At 44.6% G+C, this 25,015-nt stretch overlaps 1 protein-coding gene across 2 annotated transcripts in view; it reads right to left on the reverse strand.

Moving 5' to 3' along the window:
• Positions 1-25,015, reverse strand: part of Megf8 (multiple EGF like domains 8) — a 139,793-nt gene that overhangs the window by 27,507 nt on the left and 87,271 nt on the right. Inside the window, exons 28-35 of one of the 2 annotated variants that reach the window (XM_089581048.1) lie at positions 23,831-24,038; positions 15,528-15,742; positions 13,681-13,945; positions 11,265-11,442; positions 8,161-8,386; positions 5,596-5,766; positions 3,950-4,089; positions 1,793-1,931 (exon numbers count right to left, since the gene is read on the reverse strand). In XM_089581048.1, coding sequence (XP_089437174.1) covers positions 1,793-1,931; positions 3,950-4,089; positions 5,596-5,766; positions 8,161-8,386; positions 11,265-11,442; positions 13,681-13,945; positions 15,528-15,742; positions 23,831-24,038 — 1,542 coding nt within the window. Of the gene's footprint in view, positions 1-1,792; positions 1,932-3,949; positions 4,090-5,595; positions 5,767-8,160; positions 8,390-11,264; positions 11,443-13,680; positions 13,946-15,527; positions 15,743-23,830; positions 24,039-25,015 lie in introns of both variants that reach the window. The other variant, XM_089581046.1, reaches the window with a different exon arrangement.

The following is a 25,015-nucleotide window of genomic DNA, read 5'->3' on the forward strand; positions in this document are numbered from 1 at the left end:
CACCTTGAGCCCACTAAAGGGGGGACGAGGGTCTTAAAACTAACTTTTTTATTTATGGCTAGAATCACGTGAAATTTTGCACACAGATGCGTTTTTCTCTTTTGATTCCAAATATGTAATCATAATTGAGCTGGTGGTATTAAATCTTACAAAGTCTAGGATGTAATTAGGTAATTTCTTACGCAGCTTTAATGAACTTTCTCATTGCATTTTGTTGCTTTTAATTACATGCATTGATAGCCAGAGAGTTCCCATACCCGGTGATGTTCTTCGTTTTTCTCTAAAGGCATGTCATCCTTATATATTATGCCGAAAGTAAAAGGTCACAGTATTTGACACTGCAACTCATTTAAGATAATTGTAAATTGCTATTTATACATGACCTAAACAAAAAAAGTAAGAATGTCATTGGGTATGGGAATTCTCTGGCTATCAATTCATGTAATTAAAAGCAACAAAATGCAAGAAGAAAATTCATTAAAGCTGCGTAAGAAATTACCTCATTACACTCTAGAATTTAAGATAACTTTTGTTCCCTCCCCCAAATACTACCGCCAAGGTGCAGCCCATGGATTAGGGGGTTACTGCCAACTTCAAGGTTCACTACTGGCGCTGAGTGATCGAGCGCCTCCTCATCGATGCTCGCACTACCGACAACGCGGCCAACATGAAAGTCCCTTTGGTAAAGGCGATTTTGTTTCTAAGTGGAGCTAGGAGGAATGTGAAGCATTTAACCATCACCCACTGCTTCGAGAAAGCCGGCTTCTCCCAAAGTAGAAGCGTGGGTGCAGTGCCTGCTGGGGCAGAAGCTGCTGCAGTTGACATAACTGCAATAGCTGATGGTGCCGCCTCCTTGGAGCAGCTCTGGGAGTCCGCTAGTGGGTTGGACCTTGTGCTTTGAAGTCTGAGCCGCATGGACTTCGTTTTCGCCGACAACGGCCTTGTTGCTACAGAGGACTTTACGACTGACAAAGTTGCTGGGAGCGTCATGGACGGGACCATGGCGGACAGCGCCTCCAACAGCGATTGTGATGATGCTGGTTTTGCCCCTAAGCCAGTGAAATCAAGCGGCCATCGCAGCAGTTGACACTCTGTACATGTTCGGAGTTCGACCAGAACTTCGATCCGCAGCTAGACGGCATGGAGGCCACGATCCTGAAGTCTGCACTCGCGAAACGTGTTAAGGGAACGCTGGACCAGTTCTTCCAGCAGCAATAAATCAATTTGCCGAGATTTGTATTTTTTCTTTCATAATCCAGATATAAAGAAATAGTGGACATTGCAAAGCGATTTCTGATTCCTGCCGACTTCGCTATAACTGGGCTAGACTGTACTTTGTAAAAAAAAAAAAAAGATTCATATCTATCATTTACTATTTTGAAATACAGTTTGTGCTCACAGTGTGCCGTTCTGGTCATTCTCCCTGTAAATGGAACTCCTGGTAAATGGAACATACCATATAATCTCGTGTAAGGGCCACAACTGTGTATGGGCCGCACCCCGTTTTGAACTAGACAATTGAAAAAAAAATATGGTTATAGTACATTTTTTTTTTTAAATTCGTGTATGGACTACGCTTCAAAATTCCCACCTGAATTTAAAAAAGAAAGTGCGGCCCTTACATATGTTTATACGCCATTTTATTTTTTTCCTGATACTCTGGTGTAGAGCATTATAAAGCACAATACATGAAACAGTTGACGGAAAACCTGCTCAAGACTGCAACATATATAACTGTAACTAGCAAAGCAACAGCGGCAAAAAAAACCCTCTACATATAACAGTACCAGACCTGGAGGTTCCAGCAAGGGCTTGCACTGTTCTTTCCACTCTTTTGGCTGCACTGACGGTCGTTCTCCGTGTTGTTCTTGCAGTTGCAGTTCTCACCCGTACGTCGGTCACAGGTGTCACCATGCCCGTGGCACTCGCACCTGGTTATCACAAATAAAATCGCTTTAACAAAGAAACTGAAGGTGTCACCAGCAACTCATTACGTCACCCCATTTGAGACAGCCTGTAATGTGTTACCAGTCTTACTGTAGAACAAGGGCTCTCAAAGTGGGTTCCGTAGAACCCCGGGGCACTTAGGTGTAATTTCCGGGGCTCCATGAGTACCTAAATCTATTCATGCCTCAATTTTCACCTTTACTTTACCCACTTTATTTTGGGATCACACTGTAATTGTTCATTGCAGATTGTTGTGCTGTAGAGCCAGCCATTATTAATTAAATTTGGGCATTTATTGTGCTGCCATGTGTCTGCATGCTTCCTTTTGCATACATACTGGGCAGGAAGCCATTACATGTGAATGAGAGCTGTACTGGTCATATATATATTTCAGTGGGCATTTTATAGACTGGGTCCAGAGGCTACGAGCTTCCTGAAGAAGCAACAAGATTGGAGGTTTCCAAACACAGCACCCAGACAAGCAAAGGCAATGGTCACTGAACTAATCCTAAAGAAAAGATGAGCAAACTACTTGCTGTGATCAAAAGTACCAAAAGCCATGCCTCTTCTAACTAACTAAAAAAACATACTGCAGGAACAAAAGGACGACGACGAGACGGGACAAGCGCTAACTTTCAACGCAGCGTTGAAAGTTAGCCCCTTCTACAAGCTTGAATGCAGATGCCTGCATTTCGTGCACCCAAAATCATAACAGAAAGAAAATAGAATGAAAGAGGCAAGTGATCTGGTACGTGCAAAATAAAGCATTCTTTCCAGTAATAATGGGGACATCTCTTTAAGACAGTAATGCAGCAGCCTTTCAACCCTAATAAGGAGGGAAGTGGCGAAGCATGTATCATTGTGTAGAACCTCAGCCTTTCAACCCTAATAAGGAGGGAAGTGGTGATGCATGTATCATTGTGTAAGACCTCCTTTTTGCTTATTCTGCACCAGACACCTTGGCTATCTGCTACTACACTAGCTGCAAGCCAAGTGGAAATGTTCACTGTTCTCATCTTCATTCAGTGCACTGAGCCCGCACCACTGTGCCTGTGTGCTTAAGTCTCTAGATGTTGACTCTGGCGCACTTAATGCGATACAGACAAAAAAAATTTGCCACCAAGATTCTTGGGCCAAATGCATCAAGTTGTATTACGTAAGCCACCAGCACATGCAGCACATAAAAAATATCCATCCAAAGTGTGCAAGAAATATAAGTAAACAAAATACACAGGCCATAGCAGCTATGTCTTTTTTAAGTGCAGAAGTGGTCCATACTAGGATGCAGTGCTGACAGTGGTGACGATAACAATTCCAAATGAACATACACTCCTGCATGAGCAATGGCTCGCTCTATATGTCGAACTAAAGAACTTTCAAACAACCAAACAACACTCAATGTGCTGCTGTGCCTTTGGGGCATTCCAAATAAATAAGTAACTAAATACATAAACAAATAAAAAGCACAACAGGCCCTGCCAGATGTTGCCACCATGGTGAAGAATATGCTGCAGACACACTGTACACAGGAATGAAGCAGTCAGTAATCCATACCACCTATTCTCCATTTTTTTTTATTTCAAGCTAAGCTCTACTTTGCTATGTAATCTGCTAACTGCACACATCACTGATTCCCATGGGTGTGAGCTCATGCTTTAGCAAACAAGCAAGCATTTTTCGCTGTAGCTGCTTTTTAGCTGTAAATTTCAAATAAACATTAAACTATATTCCTCAATCTATTCAATGGTGCTTGACAAACATTTACATGCCCTCAGAGTAAACTGAAACAGCACAAGACAATAAGCAGCATGTATTGATGATGCTTTCATGTGGCCAACCTAAGCTTGGGGGCAGCTGTGCAAGGAATCACAAGGAAACATGACTTCGTTCTCAAAGAGAGACCAAGCCTCGAGATTAATAGCTTTGTAAACTGAACTCAGTATGACTTAAATTTGAAAGCACAGGAGGCTCTGCATCCATAAGCAGCTAAGCTGTGACTCACGGTCGGCAGCCACGGGCGATGTCCTTGCCCACCACGAAGAAGCCCTCCACACATTCTTCACACTGTGCTCCCATTGTGTTGTTCTGACAGAATCGACACACAGCCAGCTCCAAAGGACCATGCTCGATCTGCTTGAATGACTGCATGAGGAAAATAAGAGTCAGACAGCAACTTTGGTCGAGTAGTGGAAAATGAAAGCAGATAGAGTAAAAGCTCGTTGATTCGGAAGTCCGGATAATTCAAACTGCTGGCTCGGTCCTCGCCAATGCCCATATAAGTCTATGGTGTCGGATGCTTGCTAATTCAAACACTAGTACATGTCTTGCACTGGTTAACTCGAATGGACTCCTGAAGAAGGCCGCATCCAGGTAGGACCAGCACGACAAGAGGTTGTTGAAACAGTCGTACTCAAAACCCAAGTTCCAAGTTGCAGAGTCACGCAGTGAAAAATGGAGGGCCCCACCTTTGAGAACAGTCCGACTGCTTAATTTTGGTTTCACTTTTCTCAGCTTTGTGCCAGCCCGCAGTGACGGCAGCTCGACCAGCCAGCGTCAGCCAGCCAACCTTATCCATCTGAGCAATGTTTCGGACCCTGATTGGCATGTGGCTAGTATTTTTTCAGCGTTTTTTTTTTCATTCGCCACTTTGTAACCGTTTTGGCGCCGTATCCTATGCCTGTGTCCCCGTGGTACTGTTCTTCCAGTGCGCTGAAACTGCATGCTCATCACGAGCCTTTTGCCGTTTGTGCAGTGAAGCCTCCTCACACGTGACGGTGCTGCTTAGTATAGGTGCGACATGATAGCGGTCGAGCCCCATTGCGTCGCACTGTGACGGATGTGAGAGGCCCTTACAATTTTGGAGCAGTTCTGCTTTGATGCTGCCAACAGTGTGCATGCAATAAAGCATTGATGGAAATGTGAAGAACGGTCATTGCTGTGCTGTTCTCACCTTAAAATCAGGCAACAATTGCCCAGTCTTTCACCAAATAAATTTACCGTGATGCAAGCAGTTCTTGACATGTTTTTGGGGGTCATTTGATAATTCAAATTTTCGAATAATTTGAAAATTTTTTTCGGCCACTTGAAGTTTGAATCAGCGAGCTTTTACTTACTAAATACCAGTTTTCTCCTGTCATGCACACAGTGAATCGCAAACAGCCTACTGAGAATCCTAAGATTATTAAAAAAGCATGAAATGTCATGGAGAAGCATGACAACTGCTCCGTTTCAAACACTACTGGTGAGCAGTTTATGCTTTCACTTAAGAATGACATGCAAGCTAAACACAAGCTGTTCCGAAGCCAGCTTACACGACAATCAAACAATGTGGCACAAGTGAGTGCACTCCCCAATCATCAGACAGACTGCTAGGCATAAGGGGCCAATTCATCTGGGCATTCGTCTGTGTTTCATGTGAAAATGATAACTGGAATGTATATATTAGAAGAAGAAAAAAAAAAGGAGGTGAAAAAAAAAAAACCTGGAAGGGACGAGTGAAATGACATACTCAGCATCCCAAATTCTGCATTACTGCTATCCCCTTGACTCTGAGAATTGGAAATTTTTATGCCACTGCATGTGAGCATTTTCACCGTGTGATGCCATTATGATGCAAGATCTGGAGAGCTCTCCCCAGTGAACCCTTACCTCTAGGAATTCAGCAGGGGAAAGGTTGCCTGCAGACTCATTGAAGTCCAGCTGCCCTGCCTCAACACAGATATTTGTATGCTGGTTGCAGTACTCAAGGCAAGGCACACAGCGGCCTCCTTTGGCAGGGTTGCCCACATAAAAGGGCTCACAGTGGCTGCACTGGGGACCCTGCAGAGAGCACCACACAGCAACACACCCATGTCACAAGTGAATCTAGTCACACACCCAGTGAAGGACTACTAGCAACAGCAGCACTACGAAGTCTCAAGCAGGCTAACTTAGTGCCGCAATATAAAACACAGACTGCAAAAGAAGTTTGACATACCGCATTTACTTGCGTAATTTGTGTACTTTTTTTTTTCTAAAATTAAGGCTTCAAAAAGGAGGTGCACAAATTACGCGGAGATATCGTGAACAAGTCTTAAAAAGCTCTACAAATGTCATAACATGGACTGTACACGGTGTATTGCCGTGTATAAGCCGACCCAGAAACTCGTGCCCCTCACTGGCCAAAAATAGAGTTGACTCCTAATATAAGTCCAGGCATAGCCCCCCCCTCCCCCCTCCCCACACAGCCAGTGCTCGCCCCCACCCCAGACACACATTATGTAGCCCCCCGCATGATGGCATAATGGCGTATGTGCATCTCTAAGCAATAAACGCAGAAAGATACAATCACAAAGCCTGCAGTCAGATGAAAATGGAGATACAAGGCGATAAAACGGCGCCCTCAAATGCGGCTTGGCTGGATAGCAGAAAACAGAATAGCCAATGGTTCAGTAGTTTCGGATTCTGGCGCGATGAAAGCTTCAGAGGTTACCAGAACTTTGCTCTCGCAGCTGTTAGTATGGGAAAGCGACTACTGGAGCGAGCAACCTGGGTAAACGGTGTGCAGTTGACTTTTCTTAGTGGATGCAATTTACAAACGAATCACCGACTTTTTTTTAACACCACTCACTCACCTCGACCACTCTGCCACGCTGATCTTCCTAAGCCTGCCCTGCGCACACCCGTGTGTATGCTTGCGCAGCAGGGAACACAAAATATGCGAGTTAAAAAAAAAAAATCCAGGCAAAAAGTTGGGGGTGCGCAAATTATGCGAGTAAATGCGGTAACTGCCGTTTTTGAACTCTGTATTTTTTCAGTGCAGCTATGTCTTTTTACCGTGGAAGAGTTAAATTAAAATGACGAATTCATTTTCCACGACAATGGCATTGCCTGAGTGCCAGCAAACAAAGCAGTGGACACAAACTGTGTAACTGCTTTCACGTTTTCATCAAACCATTTTAATGCGATAGCGTCAGGAGGGCCATGAAGGCGAAAACTGTTCAGCAGCATCGGCGGCGTCGGCGTTTGTGTGACACCTCCACCTGCTAGGTGGAGTTAGGTGGAGTTAGGGGGATTAGGGGCTCTTCACCTGCCACCTGTAAACAGTCTCCTTCTCTCCCTCTCCACCTGAAGGAGAGCGGAGGGAGATGCCGGACGAAGAATGGCTCAGCAAAAACGAGAATGACCAAGAAAATGACTCAGACAACAGCAGGTCTACGTGCAAAATGTACAGCCTCCCAAAGAACACAAAAAATGAAGCTTGAGGGAGCTATTCCTTCTAGTTCTGCTAGGGAAGAGCAACCTGGGCCACACTGGTGGCTGTGTTTGAAACAGCCACCTGCCAGCGCATTAGTATGAGGACTCGCCGCAATCCATATATGCCACATTTTGCATAGTTGCACAGTTGGAATTCGAACAAAATAGAATTGGGGTAGACAAAGGAGGGAAAGACAATGAATTCAGAACTGGAACAAAATCAGAACTTGAATAGATTGGCGAGTGAAAGAAGCATGCCATCACATTTCCTTCATATCAATCCAATTGACAGTCCCCCCCCCCCCTTTTTTTTCATTACACTTAAATTGTACATTATCTGTAGCACAGTACGAAGAAAACTAAACATGTGCCGAGAGAGCGCTAGTGGGCCTGGTTGTGAGCAGTGAAGATGCAGTGGGTTCTTGATGAGCTTAACACTATGTAGTTCCTAGTCTGACCCCTCCAGACAACGCAAAACAGCTGTTCTGTGCCCGCTCTACATAAAAAGTACATATTTCTCAAAGCTGCGATGAACGGTACAACTCGTCACCCAAATATTATTGAAAAACTTGGGCATTTAACGGAAGACTAAAAATAAATATCCCATGAATTGCTCTTGCGCAGCTTCCGTTTTCTTTTGCGGCGTCCAAGACTGGCGAAATAGTCTCAGACCAAAACGGTTGCAAAGTGGGTAAATATTTTTGACTGCAAAGGGTTAAAAATCAAGAAAAATAAGGAGAGAAAGAGAGAGAGCGAGAGAGAAAAAGAACTGCATAGAAAAAAGTAGTTTTAAAAACAACCTGAAAGATAGTGTAATGCTCCCAGGAGCTCCATGACAGATTTTAAATGGGCTTCTGTGTTATTCTTGACAGGTGCTCAGTGCTCCATGGGTGTGGTCAAGAAAGGGTCAAGATTCCAAAGGCCCAATGAGGTAGTACCTGCATTTTAAAATTCACTGAAAGGTAGTCATCCCTCTACCTTTGTGTTGTTGTGGCACTTGGTGCAGACATCTAGGTGGTCAGGGCCGGCACAATCACTGTGGCCATTGCAGTGGCAGAGTGTGGAGCAATTGCGCCCAACATAGCCAAAGTTGCACTTGCACTCGTTGGGTCGCACACACTGGCCCTGGTCGCACCCTTCAGGACAGACAGGCTCGCACATCGGGCTCCCCGCACTGCCACCAGAACCACTGCTTCTGCTGCTACTGCTGTGAAAGAAGAAAAATATGGAGCCTTCCAATCACCCTGCGGCTCTTATCACTAGCACACAGACTTTCAACTGCAGTCAAATCCTGCTGCAACGAAATTCAAGTGCAGGCAAGAAATGTTGCTGAAGTGGAAGCTTCGTTGTCGTGAAATCGGGTGCAAACATTGACTGATTGGATTAGATAGTTCATGACCAACATTTATTTTTTAAAAATCTGTCAGCTTAGGTTACCGTTCCAAAATCATCGCCATGGCACAATTTTCGTGGTACTTGGGGAATCTCTGAAAATGAATGTATTCACATAATAAACGGACCAACTACATATGCTGTCAAAACTAATATTTTTTTCTGCACGCATTATAAAAGCGCCCCTACTTTCATCCTGTGACAATCCGTTTGGTTTAGGTTTATGAAGGTTTAACGTCCCAAAGCTATTCAGGCTATGATGAATGCTGTAGTGAAGGGCTCCGGAAATTTTGATCACCTGGGGTTCTTTAACGTGCACTGACATTGCAAAGTACACGGGCCTCTAGCATTTCGCCTCCATCGAAATACGACCACTGAGGCCAGGATCGAACCCACATCTTTCGGGTCAGCAGCCGAGCACCATAACCACTGAGCCACCACAGCAGCCCAAGAGTCCATAGTGGGACTGTGCTGCCTGGAGGCATTTCAGTGTGGACATGACATGAGTGTGCTCATGTCACTGCGCAAACATTGACTGATTGGATTAGATAGTTCATGACCAACATTTATTTTTTAAAAATCTGTCAGCTTAGGTTACCGTTCCAAAATCATCGCCATGGCACAATTTTCGTGGTACTTGGGGAATCTCTGAAAATGAATGTATTCACATAATAAACGGACCAACTACATATGCTGTCAAAACTAATATTTTTTTCTGCACGCATTATAAAAGCGCCCCTACTTTCATCCTGTGACAATCCGTTTGGTTTAGGTTTATGAAGGTTTAACGTCCCAAAGCTATTCAGGCTATGATGAATGCTGTAGTGAAGGGCTCCGGAAATTTTGATCACCTGGGGTTCTTTAACGTGCACTGACATTGCAAAGTACACGGGCCTCTAGCATTTCGCCTCCATCGAAATACGACCACTGAGGCCAGGATCGAACCCACATCTATCGGGTCAGCAGCCGAGCACCATAACCACTGAGCCACCACAGCAGCCCAAGAGTCCATAGTGGGACTGTGCTGCCTGGAGGCATTTCAGTGTGGACATGACATGAGTGTGCTCATGTCACTGCGCGTTAAACAGGGGTCCCATGTGCCTCGAAATCAATGCTTTAGACGATGTTCCAGAAATGTGGTTGCTCTGATTCTTCAAAGACGTTTCGCAAATGTGCAGTACGAGCATACTGGCAGAGAGTTGTTTTGTTGAGACTTCACCTACAACCGCCGTCACACTGTCATTTATGCAGCACTGCATGTACTAGGTCAGTGCCTGCAGGTTCGGCAAAAAGAAAAAAAAATATTATCACGATGCTCGCCTGCGGCGCAAAAGCAAAACTACAGTGTAGCCTAGCCAGCGTCAAGATTCTTGCAACTACGTGCCTCCCCACAGCCCGCCAGGTGACAGCGGAGCACTGCACGCTACTTGCTTGGTGTCACTAGGCGTAACGTGTTCCACTATGAAGCCTCGGAAGAAGTGCTTTGCAAGTAGGCACTGCTTGCAAAATGCAAAATTGGAAAAGCTTATATCAGTTTGCCTAAAGAAACAAGGAAGTGTTGTGGTTAGAGGTACTTTTTCCAAATGGTGCCATCATTTTCAATCCTGTGGCAAACAAGACTTGCGCTGAATGCCCACTTTCCATATGACTGAAGTTTTTCGCGCTTACACAGCACTTGATGAGCAGCTATGAATTTATGCACATTTTCTTAGCAATCGCCACTTCTTCAAGGTTCATAAGTTCAATGATAAAGGGCAAAATGGCAATGACCATAATTCAGCCACATAGTTTAGCTGCTCACATTTTTTGCAGCTGTTAAAAAACGCTCCTGAGCTGATGCGCCTGTCAGCACATTAGCAATCAATAAACAATTTGTTATGGTTACACTTTGCAGGCACTACGATGTCATTGGTAACAACACAAAAGTGGCGTTTACAACGTCAGTGCGTTTACAACGTCAATACTACCCTACACAGTCAGTCCTGCCCCCAAGATCTTGTGTCATCTTTTTGCATTGCTACCACCATGGGCTAAGCATTGTTCTCTTTAATGCTGCAACATGGTGAAGGTAAGGAGGCAGTTTTGATTTTCAAAATTAAGAAGACATTACCTTTCAGCACAGGGTGCATGCAAATTTGACACATTTTACCAAAATACTGCAGGGTGCTGCAGTGTTAGCCTCCTCTAGCAGTTCTGCATACATAACTGGAACAGCAATCACACCACTGCAGTGTATAGAATGAGAGTACAGACTAATGACCTGGTGATTGGTTTGATTGACTGCACATTTTGTTTTCTTCAGAAAAGTCTTGCTTTATTTTCTTTCTTGAGGCAAATAAGCCATTAGCTTATTGAGTAATTCCCACAAATTACTTAAGCACCTGAGAATATTAGGCCTTTTGCACAAACTCAATGGTATGAGCACCACAATGTCCAATGCGATGCTCAATAAATGTTGTTTTAGTAGACCTGCTGCTGGAAAGTTGCATAGGACAGCTTTTTGTGAAATCTAGTGACACTTAGTGACACTTACATTGGAAGGCATTAATTAGTTGTTCTTTGCAAACTATCTTGCCACTTTCTGCAGGCAACATCATTTCCTTGAACAAGCATTAGTGCAAAAGTGCCATGGATACCTCCGAGGCTTGCATAGGCACGCTAAGAATGGCAGCACTCTATCTGAATCGCACCTGCTGATGGCGTAGCCCTGTTTGCAGATGCACTCAAAGCCATCGGCTGTATCAACGCACTCCTCCCTCTCAGAGTCGCAGGTGTGGTGTCCATTGGTGCACTCGTTCTCAGGAGGTCGCACAAAGTAGTACCAGTCCACTTCACTCCCAAGCGTCTGCAGCCAGTGGGATACGTTGGCTGCACAGGAACAAATACATGCATGAGTCAAGTAGAATAAAATTGAATCTTAATAGAAAAAATAAGCTGAAGGAACACGTACTGCAAAACCTCGATAAATTCAAACTCGGTTAGTTTGAAATCCCGGATAATTAGAATTTCTGTGGCCCCGTAATTTCTAATGCAAATCTGACCACACAATTTGGAGTGCCGGCCTACACCAGCCCGGTTAATTTGAAGATATGGGGTGCTATGCTGGAATCCCCATCCCGATTTCGCTGCAAAACAGTGAAGCGGCGACCCCTCGGAGCCGCAAGGCGCCACCACAGAGCGATGCTAATGCTTGGTAAATAGAGCTCTCCGGCCCCAATCAGTGGCGGTCCTAAAAAGAAGGGGGGGGGGGGGGGGCAAAGAGGGCGGTGCCCCCCCCCAAGAGCCTTTGCACATTTTCTTGAACGTCCGTTTTCGGGCTCTCATAGGGCGAGATGTGATTGTTGACATAAAAATGGAAAGCTTTTTCGTCTGTGATACGTCAAGTAGTCCCCTACTTTGTATGTTTACCATGTTAGCCGCTGCCTTATTTCACACAATTCTACGTTCTACAGGTTTATTTATTTATTTCAGTACCTCAAAGACCCCAAACAAGGGGCATTATATGAGGGGTGGGTTGTACAGAAATATCAACAAAAAATGAACATATTCTGTACAATGCCAACATCAAGGTTCAAAATACAAATGAAACAGGCAAACAGCTAAGAAAATCAAAATGCAAAATGCTCGAATGCTTTCGAATACAAAAGAAAAAACAAGACAAGAATAAAAGACAGGAAGAAGCGCTGAACGGTGAATAAGAATTCAATAACGGATTAGAGAACAGTAAAAACCGCATAGTAAAACAAAGTGCAATAGGTCAACGTTAGAGGGGAAAGGTACACGAAAACCTAAAATAAGTCCAAAGATTTAAGCTTATCTTTGAATGCAAGCATGTCTTCTATGATTACAGCGACATTGGGAAGGCCGTTCCAATCTTCTGCTGTTCGGATGAAGAAAGACTGCGCAAATGTTTGTGTTTTTGGGCAAGGGTATGACATCTGTCGACTGTTTTTGCGACGAGGTGAAAACAGGGAGTGTTTTGTGACGTAGATGCTTAACGGAAGTGAATAGTAAGAACGATAAAAAGGGGCTAAACTGGCTAGTTTTCGATGGTGCTCTAATGATGGCAAGCTGGATCGGTTCTTCAGATCAGTTACACTTGTGTAGGACGAATAACTGGAATGAACAAATCTAATGGCGTGATTTTGATAGTTTCTATGCCCTCAGAAAGGTATTCCTCATGTGGGTTCCAAATGGTGGCTGCATATTCTAATTTTGGGCGCATTAATGTGGTGTAGGCTAGTAATTTTACATTTGCTGGGGTAAATGTTATCTTATGGGTATAATTACACATCTTGCCAAAACAGAACTGAATGCAACAAAAGTGCAAAGCATTGGCGCTGCTGCCGCATCCTGTCCAGCCAGTCCGGCTTTATTCACTGAAATTTCGATTTCATCGTCACATCCATTTGGCCTCATTTGCATCATGCTTTGTTCTTGTTCAACATGATGCCACCTGCAAGACGAAGGAGCTACAATGCAAAATTAATGCTGCATGCTATGCAGAATGGGGACCTGGTAGTAGGGAAACAGCTCAACGTGAACGAAAAAAATTATCTGGGATAGGAACAAAGTCACAAGAGCGCTCTGGTTGATGAAGCCAACAAAAAAAGCAGACCACGGGAAGAAGGCAGAGTTGCCAAAGCTCGAGAACTGTCTTTGCATGGCACATGTTTAAGTGTGTGTTTTCATCACACTCCCTAATGAAGAGATTTTCATGCATTTTTATAGCACTGACTGAATGAACAGGTGCATTTTATACACCAGTGCAACTTACAGACTGGAAAATATGATAAAAATAACAGCCAACAATGCCTGACAAAAGTAACACTGTTGTGGGCTGCTTTGCCACTATTATTTTGATTGCACTCTATCAAACAGTATGATCACTGTTTCTTTAAGCACAATCAAGATCAAGCTGTGGAAAGACAATGTAAAGCTGCTCAATGCTAATCATCACGCAGCGCCCTAGAAAAAAATTCTGCCTTTTAAGAGATATACTGGGCCCACCTTGAGGCACTGCCACAAGGCAATGACAGAGAAATCAATTTCCTTTAGCAGCTTGCTATTCCAGCAATATCTGAATGAAAGAAGCAGGGCACTCACTGGGCAGAGGATGGCCATGCAAGAAGACAGAGGCTGGCCCACAGGAGCCGCCTGTGGGGCCCCGGTGACCCCCACGCATGCAGAGGCCCCGTCCATTGGCCCCAGGAGCCCGCAGGCCACACCAGCCACATCGTGGGTCCCGAAGGCAGTGAGCTGCTTGGCCTTGGACATGGCATGGCACCCCGCATGAAGACACAGATCCACTCAGAACCTGTCCACAGGCTCCTCCCTCACATCGCAGGCCCACGTAGCTAGGAGTCATGCACTGCACACACAAACGTGAACAGTGATAAAGAATTATGGTGCAAGGGTGTCCTACATACCAAACAAGTACATTCAAAAGTGACTATTATGAGGCTACACGCCTACTACTGTTCATTGCATCCACAGAGACATGAGCAAAACAGGAATTAAGCAGTACACAACCGGCATGGAGCAGTGTAATAGTCAACTATGGCCCCCCCCATTGAAAGAAAGCATATTAACAGTGAATAGTAGAAAAGAGGGTTGGAGAAGACTGAATATTCATACAACTGTAAGGCCCCCCACAAAAAATTACAGGTATGAAAGTGCATCCAACACGCACCCCTTTCGAGTGATCCAAAAAACCTTACTTTTGCAAAAGGCAAAAAGCTCATTAAATCCATTTGTGAAGTACAGTAAAATTTTTGGTGAAACCTGCTCACTAGTGGACTGCACGTTGTGGGGACGCCTTCGTCCCCTGCGTTCACTTTCCCGCATTGCACCCCCTACTGTAGTTAGCTCCTCCGAAACGCGCTCTTCTCAGTTTTGGTTAATTTAACTAACAGGGGAGGGCGCTCGCGTCGTAGTGACACCAGCGCCACGGATGGCGTTTTGCTGCACGCGCGCGAGGGATAGCTGGCTCTCTTCTGCTCGGCACCGGGAAGCGACCGGACGTTTCGCTCGCAGCTCCGCTCTTCGTTGACGGGCGCCTCTTGGTCGGAACTTGCTCCCGCCGAGCCCGTCCCGCTCGGCCTCGGAGTTTATCCCTTTGCCCTACCGTGGGCGAACGTTCGCTCGTAACCGTGCTGGTGAGTCGGACATCCTCGATTCCTCAGTGTATTTTGTTGCTAGCTGGCGTTATTGTTGTTATAGCAATAAATGCCTTGTTTGTGTCAGCCAGTGTGTCTTTCCTTTGTTCCCGCAGAGCAAGGCCCGCCGTGGTCGGCGTGCGCTCGGTAGCGCTCTCGACCACGGGGTGGGGTCCGGGCGGTTTTGAACTGTGTCAGCCGCGGTTAAACGGAGAGAACGTGTTTATCTCCCCAGTTTAAAACCCCACAACGTGTTATGCACAGTAAAGGTAGCTTCGTGTCAACAAATTCTTTAAGTGTTATTATCTGTGCGTGATGTCTAATGGTTCAATCAGCCTGTGCTTTCTTGCTTTTCCCTTTTTCACCCTATGCCTGGAAAATGCTTTATGCAAATCTGTACGAGCTGACAGTTATTGTTAAATAAATCTGATTGTGTTTCTTAAAAAACAGTGCTTTCTAAACCACCAGTTAGTCCCTTTCCACACTAAATTCATGCTGCAGCTGAAGCTCTCCACATCTTATTTTTGAAAGCTCCGTGGTTACCATGGAGCTGTTACCATAGTGTAAAGCAATTGTGAGGCAGTGCTTTGTCCATTTACCATAAATTTCTTCCGGAGTACACACTGCTCTTCACATCTCTTCAACCGCACCTTCAGCCTAGGGTGAGTGCCAGTTTTAAATCTGCCCTTCTGGCCTTGCTGCTGCGCACTCTACTCATATTTTCTTTTTCACAATGAGGCTTGTGCAGAATGAGAAGGACAGCCACATCCTTTCAACTGCGAAACAAACACCTACCTCCGCCAGGGCAGAGCTCCACCGGCACTCATGCCAGCCACCCTCACCTCCAGCACTGGCAAGGCACTCAGTGCAGGATGTGTGCTGGCTGCAGCGCTTGGGGCAGGGCCGTGGCGGGTTTGACTCGACAGGAAAGCTTGAGGCATCTTTCAGTGTACGCCCCACGCAAGTCCAGTCAAAGATAGGCCGGACATTCACCGTGTGGCCAAGCTCACCTGCACAAGGACACAAAAGCATGCTGCTTTCAGAGGCACTACAAAAGTACAGAGCAGAGACAATGGTGTGAGTGAGCCAAGCAGGTAAAATATGCGTAGTTTTGGAATTTGCACTCTGGTAATGATTCCAGGATAGCAATCCTTACCACCAACTGAAAGGAACGAACATAAAGGAAGCGAAAGACAGTGACAGAAACCTTTTCATGCTGGTTTTCTTCAAAAGAGTTAGGTTTTAACATGTTCCTTTACCATAAAGCTCAATCTTTTCATGAGGGGTTGTTAGGGGTGTGCGAATATTTGAAATTTCGAATACCCTTCCAATACTATTTGCTATCTGATTCGATTTCTGCCTTACTTTCATTGTCTGAACTATTCCAACCTCCTAAATGTTCAGAAATTAACAATTTCGTGTTCATCTAAACTCGCTATTAGTAGTACATTGCACTTGCCACATGAGTTAACTTGCTCTTTTCTCACAGAATCGACTGCCAGCATGTGGCAAAAGCCCACACGCAGTAATGCTAGGCCTTGCATAAATCAATGCTCTGATGGTCATCGGGAACCGCTGCCGGTGCATGCCTGCGGGTTAGAAAACGAAGTGTAGCACCACATGGCACATCAGTGCATTTAGCCACGATGCAGTCAACAGCTGGCTGTGAACCTGAATGGCAGTGCTCCTCTCGCTTTAGATCGCTATGATAAGATGCGAGCATGCACAGAAGCAGCCCTGCTTGTGGACGATGGCAGAAGAGGCGAAGTTGCGGCAACGTGAGCTGCTGCGGTTGTTTCAAGGCAACCACTTTGATCGTCCTCAAATTTCATCAGTTAGAATCCAGAATCTGCGTGTCTTAGGCCACAGAGGTCAAGAAAAAAAAAAGTACGACAAAAACGTCAGGCTTGAAGTCAGCCTACATAACCGTGCAGCATAAAGTGCAAAGCGCGCACTGGGGCACCTAACAGTGGGGTTTCGTTTTCGTACCTTCGCGGTTCGCGACAGCATTTAAGTAGCTGGGGCCCCATCATGGGGCTTGCAGCCCGGCAAAACTGACACTTGATAGCTAAGCAGGCTATGTGTCGTTGTGAATGCTGTGTTTCAGGTGACATTCCACAACCGGCGCTTTCTCTTCAAACATCGCATGAAGGGATCGTCCTGCTCAAGCCGCAGCCCAGGTTCCTGCTCTTCTGTCCGTTTCGCGAGCCATCTTGTTGCGTTTTGCCAGCACAGCCTTGCCTCACCATTAATCGACCACTGATGTCATTCCTCCAGTAAGGAGGGGTGATGTCAAATATGAATACTAAATTCATGAGGCACCAATGCAAGAAATTACCCTCAGTTCTGACGAACAAAAATAATGCTTCCATACACACATTTCTGAAACAGAAAAAATAAATTTTCTGAGATCCTTCAAAGCCGAAGTCACTTTCTTGAGTCTCCAGTGACCATGTGGTGCCCACTGGCAAAGTTAGTTTTCGAGTGCACAATCACGTGATTTGCACTACAAAAGAGGATGAGGCCAGGCACGATGATGGTGCAAGTCACAATCAAGGTCGCAGAGATGTGATCTCACTGTGGCTCAAGCATCTATGAATGTTGCCAGCAGCCTTGTTTACATGATCCCGACAGCGGCGGGTCGAGTCAGGCGATCGAGATGAGTAAGGTCAGCCCAACTCGACGACTGTGCGTTTACATGAATTCAATTTTAGTGAGTTGAGACTGGTTCAAATGAAGTGACACGAAGTGTCGAGCAGCGAAGCGGGAAAGGGCAGTGGCAGCTTCCAAGATTGCGACACGGCAGCGCTGTCTTGCAGGCACGACGGTGCAAGCGAAAAACAGGTTCGCATTTATCCTCTCCCCTCCCGCTAACCCGACTCTTCGACTCGATGCTTCTAGAAAGGTGGGTCAAGCGAGTTAACCCACCTCTTGCAGGCGAATTAACTCGACTCGCTCTGCCGCTTATTTTACTCGACCTGACAGTGTTTACACGAACCCGACAACTGGTTTTTTACCCAACAAGCCAACTCAACACGACTCTATCGAGCTCATGAAAACAGGCCTAGCGATGTTAATGCCCACACAGTATATATGATGCAAAAGCCAGGGACCAAAAGGAACCTAAGCCACATTTTGGAGGTGCAGTATGTGCTCAGTGTTTGACACACATATGCATCTAATGCCCCGTTCGATATGAGTAATATAGTAAGACTGATAGCCTTCACAAAGTTTAAGATGTTTAAAAATGAATGTAATTTGTTGTATTCAAATTCACCAAGACTAAGTTGCACTGCATGTTATATACAAGACCCTTTGTTTTAAAAAGAAAACAACATGATTTTGCCCCTTTACTGTACCTTACGACAGTTTTAAAAAAACAGAGTTAAACTTGACTTCTACCCAAAAAATGCCTCTCCAAAATCTACTCTGCCACTGGCAATACCTCAAATCAGCTGCTCTGTGGAATCTAAAAGTAATCACAAAACCATTTCAGAATTGCCTCCACTGTTAACTATTGGTGATCGAACCCTTGTTACCATCCTTTAATCCCCTTTTAATCCCTTTAACTAAATATATGGCCTAAGTTCTGGAACAGGTTGAAGAGTCCCCGGTAAAAGATAGACAACAGAATGCAGGTTGGCATTACTGTAGTGAATGTATTCATTGCTTCCCTGTGCTCCTCTAGAGCCACTGTGCTTATGCCATTTGGCAGCTAGGACACTAAAAATACAATTTTGCAGTTAGGGCGCATGCAGAGGCCCAGGAAGTCTAGAATAAGGATAGACAGGTAATGCAAAATGATAATAAAAGTGACAAAGCGTTCTCCATGAAGCCTAGCTTTCACCGCTTCTTCGTGGAATTAAAGAATCTTATGAAACTAATTTTCTTTATAGCAAAAGTAAACCGCTTCTTCCTGGAATTAAAGAATCTTATGAAACCAATTTTCTTTATAGCAAAAGTAAACCAAGAAACTAAAATTTATGAAGAGTTAAAGAGGAAACAATCTCTGCTCTATTTTGGAACAAGAAAAAAAAAAAGAATGCCTGATTTTCTCCTCCTGAATTCCGCAAGATGTAACACTAGAAAACAGAGGGCACTAATTACATAGAAGGACCTTCTGTTTTCAGGTAAAACACAATTCTTCGCATTTTTTTTTTTTTGCACCCCGAGCAAGGTTTACAAAGACTGATTTAAACTTAACTTGCATCCTAAAAGTCATGACACTGATAACGTCTTCACAAAGTAGACCGTGAGGCCAGCTGGTATATCATTTTGAAAACTTCAAAGCGAACAAAATGATAAAGGTTGACTGGACTGGATGGGACAAGTACTACTGACAGCTGTGGATTTATTGGTGATGTGTTATCAAAAACTGGAGGGGACACTTAAGCTCCACCTTAAGGGCATGACGCGATAGCGCTAATGGGTTATGCCCATATATGCGGAATTGGTCATTCTCTACACTCTACATTCATAGATCGCTGGGGGGGTTCTCATACCACTCCTGGCGCAGTGGTGCAGTGGTTAAGTGATGCGCCACTGCCCTGCGATGGCAGGCGCTGCTACCAGTGAGGTTTGTATGACCCAGGTCACGACCAACCATAAATCGGCCACCTGCCAGGGTGGTTAGTTTGCCCACAATCTGGTGGGCAGGTTATGATGAGGCCACAAGGTCACGTGACCTAGGTGGCCCACCCAGGCTCCTCCTCAGGGGATTTTTCGCTCACAACACTGCCACCATCGCCAACGACAATGCCGGGTTTTCTGCGGAACGAAAGATTTAACACTATCGCGTTAAAAGGGGTGTGCGAATATAACGAATTTCGAATATGAATCAGTTATGTTTTTATTTGGTTCACATTCAGTTCAAGAAATTGATATATTCCAGAACTTCTGAATATACGACAGCAAAGGAATATCGCGCTGACTTTCAGAAATCCAACTGTGGAAAACCATAATATCTGGGAAAATTAAGATCAATTTTAAAGTGCCAGAAAAGCAGTAGAAAGGTGTCCTCTTCATTCCTCCATAGTTTACTGTGTGGACCAGTCACATTCAGACGCTGATAGGCTTGAACTTCGTGCAAAATTCCACAAGTGGGCTTTCTTACATATCACGCCCAATGAGAACAAGATGACTGAATACCAGCCTCACACAATTGCTGCAGCATCGAAAGCATGCACAATCGAAAGCATGCAGTTTTAGTGAGATATCGTTAAAAGGCCCAGTGGAGAAAAATCGGTCTGCATTCGGCGTCACCTGTGATAAAATTCGTTGATTGGTTGACTGGGTGGTGATGTCATGAGACCACATGACATGAGCAAGCACTGATTGGTTGATGGGGCATTAAACATCATGATCACGTGACATGGCCAAGTTGGCAAGTGCACTGGTCATGTGACATGACCGAGCGTGGTGGTAAGCTTGGTGTCAGTTGGAAGGTGCACTTAGTTGTGTGCAAGCATGTCTAGACAGCTCCGTGTATCAGGTTGGAGAGGAGGCAGAATCAACGCTGTGTGTGTCTACTGAAGTGGAAACCCTCCAAGCGGAGAGGGTGACAATAGAAGTATGTCGCTGAAGATGCGAGTGTCGGCAGCTGTACAGGCTTAGCGTACGCGACAAGCAGCAATGAAGGAGGAGGAGAAGCAGGCCGAGCGAACTTCAGACTTCCGTGCTATTGCATTCTCAGCATGTAAGGTAATTAAGGGTTCCCTAATTTTTTTTGTTTGATTTTTCCATAATGTGTTTCACACTTAACGGCCAGACCCATGGCACTTGTCTTGTACATTCACAACTCTTCTGGTGTGAGCTCCACTATCTTGTCTTGGTCAACTGAGAGTACAGAAAAGCCCAATTGCAAAATTTTGAATGAAGATTGCAAAGGGTTGAGGTATCAAAGCAGGGCAAGCGATCGCGTAAAAATCCTGCCTACTGCACGGTGCACTGTAACCTGTGCATCTCTGAAGTGCCCGTGACGGCAGGTGTGACGACGACAGGAAGGGCCCCTATTGGTACACCAAGAAATAGCCCGACTGCGTAGTTTTGGTTTCGGAGCTTTGCGGCCAGCCCACTGCAGCGGCTGTCGGCCACGCACTCAGCAGCCATCCGAACCCAGCTGCGCTCCACTTTCAGACAATGACTGGAGCATCGCTAGTCATTTCCTTTTCTTTTTAGAAAGAGCTTAAGGGGGGACACTGGTCTTGAAAAGAAAATTTTATTAATTTAGTCATAGTTATGAAATTTTCAGGGCACGTGTATTTTTGTGCGCTGATTCTAGATATGTCATTTAATTTCATGTAAAACAATTCCTTGAGCACTTATGCACTCTTTATGCAAGTATTTTGCGGAGAGCTTTGAAGAAAATTTGCTGCAGGAAACTCGCTGAAATGTATGCCATTGGGTTCTCTTGACACTAAGGAATACAGTAAGGGTAAAATTATCATCCTGGCTATCATAGAACTTGAGTAATAGGGTACTGAAGCTGCCACTTCACACATAGGAATACACACTTTCCTTCTCATTTCTGAAGCGACAACTTCAAAACTCTATAACTTAAGTTCTATGATAGGCAGGAAGACAATTTCACCCTTATTGTATTCCTTGGTGTCAAGAGAACCCAATGGCATACATTTCAGCGAGTTTCCCGCAGCAAATTTTCTTCACAACTCTCCGCAAAATACTTTCATAAAAAGTGCATAAGTGCTCAAGGAATTGTTTTACATGAAATTAAATGACATATCTAGAATCAGCACACAAAAATACACATGCCCTGAAGATTTCGTAACTGTGACTTCATTAATAAAAATTTTTTTTTCAAGACCAGTGTCCCCCCTTAAAGGTGCACTGAAGAGGAATCTGAACTCGCCTTTTTGCCGCGGGAACTCGATCTACACTTTCCTAGCATTCTTAGAAAGCTCGACTTATTGCCCTGTGTGGCCGATTTCTCTAATTAAATCGAATTAAAAGTCTGGCTCCCGCCTTTATTTTTGAATTCTCCCTCGTACGGTGGGCGGAGTCGACCAATGCGTGGAGTGCCTTTCAGCCAACTCCGTGGAGGCTTTGCTTTCGCTTATTTTGTTTTTTAGGTTTCCGTGAATAAGTAGTTTCATTCGCAGATAATATAGCCGCAAAATAAGCCCGCAGAAATAAAAATACGCGCGGACTATTTGCTTCTGCGGATTACTACGTATTACTCTGCCGATGGCAGAGCGGCAAGCCGCCACGGGACTGGGTGAAAGGCACTCCGCCCACCATACGAGGGAGAATTTAAAAAAAAAGGCGGGAACCGGACATTAATTCGATTTAATTATGGAAATTGGCCACGCAGGTCAATAAATCGACATTTCTAAGAATGCTCAGAAGTGCGTCCGACGATGGTGTGCAACCATAAGGATGCATTGAGGAACACAAGCTGCAAAAAGCAAGCTTTTCGAGGCAAGCCGTGCAAGTTTGCCAAACTGGAAGAAGAGCTGCTCTGCTATATGATGGAAGTGCGAAACAACTGCTGTGCATTGACAATGAACATGCTGCGCGACTTCTTGTGGGATGAGCATGCACCAGAGCTCAACACCAGCTTGGAGTCTGAAGACTCCCGACGATTGAACATAGAATAAATGCCACTCATTCCCCGATTGGTGTGTTTTTATATATAAAAAAAAAAATCGCACATCGCGTGTATGGGCTGCACCCCAAAAATTGGCCCTCGATATGAAAAACAAAAAAAAGTGCGGCCCTTACACGCGTTTATACGGTAAACGCTGTGGTCACACACTTGTGTCAAAAATGAATTGTGATGCTTCCGCGGTTTGGGACCCGCATACAAAACTGAATATCGAGGAGCTGGAGCGCGTCCAGAAACGGGCTGCTAGGTTTGTGTCTGCCGATTACAATTTCCAAAAAAGTTCTTCTGATTTGCGCGAGAAGTTGGGATGGCCGTTACTTGAAAACAGGCGCAAATATTTGAGACTCTCTTTCTTTTATAATGTGCTTAATAATAAAACTGGAATTCCAAAAGAGAAATACATTAATGAACCCAGCTACATTTCCGCCCGCACTGACCACCCACTTAAGGTGCGCGAATACAATAGCTGTATAAACGTATTCAAATATAGTTTTTTCCCACAAACAGTGCATGACTGGAACTGTCTCCCTTCTCGGGTCGCTACCGCTCCTCCTACATCGTTTCTGGCCGATTTGCAAAGCCACCTGTCAATATAAGTGCAATAATTCTTGTCCGAGTGTATCATGCTGCTTTTTTTGAAATTTTTACAAAGTTGATTATTCCTAAAGCTTTATTCTTTAAGCAGTGCTGTATTTTAAAATGTATCTTTTTTGTGTGTGTGTGTGTGTATGTTTAGGGTATGTTTGCCTTTCTACAATGGTTTTCTGTATTTTCTCTGTAGACCGCATCATTTGCCTAATTTATTGTGTACTAGATGTTTGTTCTTATTTATGATGTTTCCCCCCTACAATAATGCCCCAGTGAGGGCGCTGTAGGTACTGTGTATAAATAAATAAATAAATACTTCAAGTTCTAGCTTTATGTTGCTGCAGCCTGCGATTACAGCTCTGTGTACCTCATGGTGCAGTGCTTAGTGCTCGAGGGTGCAGTCACAGCTCATGCATTTGTATCAACTGTGGTGGCCCAGGAGTGTGTTCGGAACACCTGAAATTTTGCACATTGTACACAGGGAAGTTTACAAATTTGTATCAACCTAATAGTATCATCGAGATTCTAGTGTATTTTCATTTTGTACAGGTGCCAGTATGACATCACTACAGCTATGCAGATGTCTGGCATAGAAGGACTGCAAGTTTAAGCAAACACAATTCTCAATGATAGTGCCATGAGCAACATGTTAGCACCAGCTTACTTTGCCTTAAATCTGAACACAATGCCATATCGACACATTGCAAGTAAAAGGGTGCATTATGTCCTTTTGGATTTTCAGGGGTCAGTTGAAACAATCCTGAACAGCATGTTAGCAAGCAATCAAGGAACAATAACACTTGCATGCAACTTGTTCAGTGTCTGAAAATTCAAGTCTTCGTGCACTGACCCCCAAAACAGGACCGAATGAACCATATGCACTCACTCGAGCGAACCACCTGCCGGGTCCACATGCAAGAGCCGAGGTCTCGGCACTTCTCGCACTCGGACGCAAGGCAAGAACGCAGTGGGCACTGAGCTGGGTCTGAGACAAGTGGGTGTCGAGGCCCATCACAGCCAATAGGCTTCTCACAGGACGCCTCCCCAGCTCTGAAGCAGCGACCTTTACGGCAACCCGTGCACCACTCGCATGTCTGCAAAAGATGAAGAATGAAAGGTACAATTGGCATCAAAGTAAACAAAACCTGCTCATGATATCAAAACGCACCGACATGTGGCGTTGTGGAACTTAAAAGGCACACTGTGCCTCAGTCTGCACAGCAGCACTGGACACATCAGATGCCACACTACTTAGATTACAGAACTGTGTTCTGATTACTCTTGATGTGACTGGTACATGGGACACATCGGTATATGTGCCTGCTTATACGGAAGCTAATCAGTGTATATATAAATGAAGTGTATGATCGCCTTTGTGCAAGGTAAACTACATGCACGGTAGTTGTTTTAACTACAGTACTGAAACCAAAACTCCTAAGCCGAGTAAGGTTTTGAGTACATTCGTGGCTGCTTGAAAAAGTTGGGAGAGACCACCAACAGCTTTCACATGTATTTTTTTAAACTAAAAGGTTTATTAAGCCCACAGAGAAAAATGCAAGTATAGACAGCACTCTAATACCATGAAAGGAACTCATCTTGTAGTTGTAAAACTTGTACAGTGCTAGTCATATGGGATGGTACACCCGATCGGCCTATTTACAAAAAAGCCCAATACAGTAGCCAACCAATTTTTCTGACACCAATACTTCAGACTTACATGATAATTTGGACTTGGTTAAGGGACCGTCATGCATCTCACAGGAACCAGTATGTATTCATGACTGACATTTCAGACTCTATGAAGTCTAAATGTTTAATTTTTTGGACTAAAATAGATGCCAGCAATGCTGTGCAGCTGGCTTTTATGACTGACAGTTCATTTTTGCAACCTAACATAGATAGATCAGAGCAGGCATCGCTGTCATAATCAGCCGGCTCTTCACCTACGTCATGGAAAAAGGTAACAACAGAGGAGAGGCAATGATGTCACTTTTTGTGAAGCAGCCTCGCAACCAAAAGTTGGCTTGCCTCTTCTCCTCCGTAGTTTCCCTTCCCTCTTTCTCCCTCTGTG

This window comes from Amblyomma mixtum, chromosome 3 (assembly GCF_055824585.1).
Source record: "Amblyomma mixtum isolate Tamu chromosome 3, ASM5582458v1, whole genome shotgun sequence".
Lineage (NCBI taxonomy): Eukaryota > Metazoa > Arthropoda > Arachnida > Ixodida > Ixodidae > Amblyomma > Amblyomma mixtum.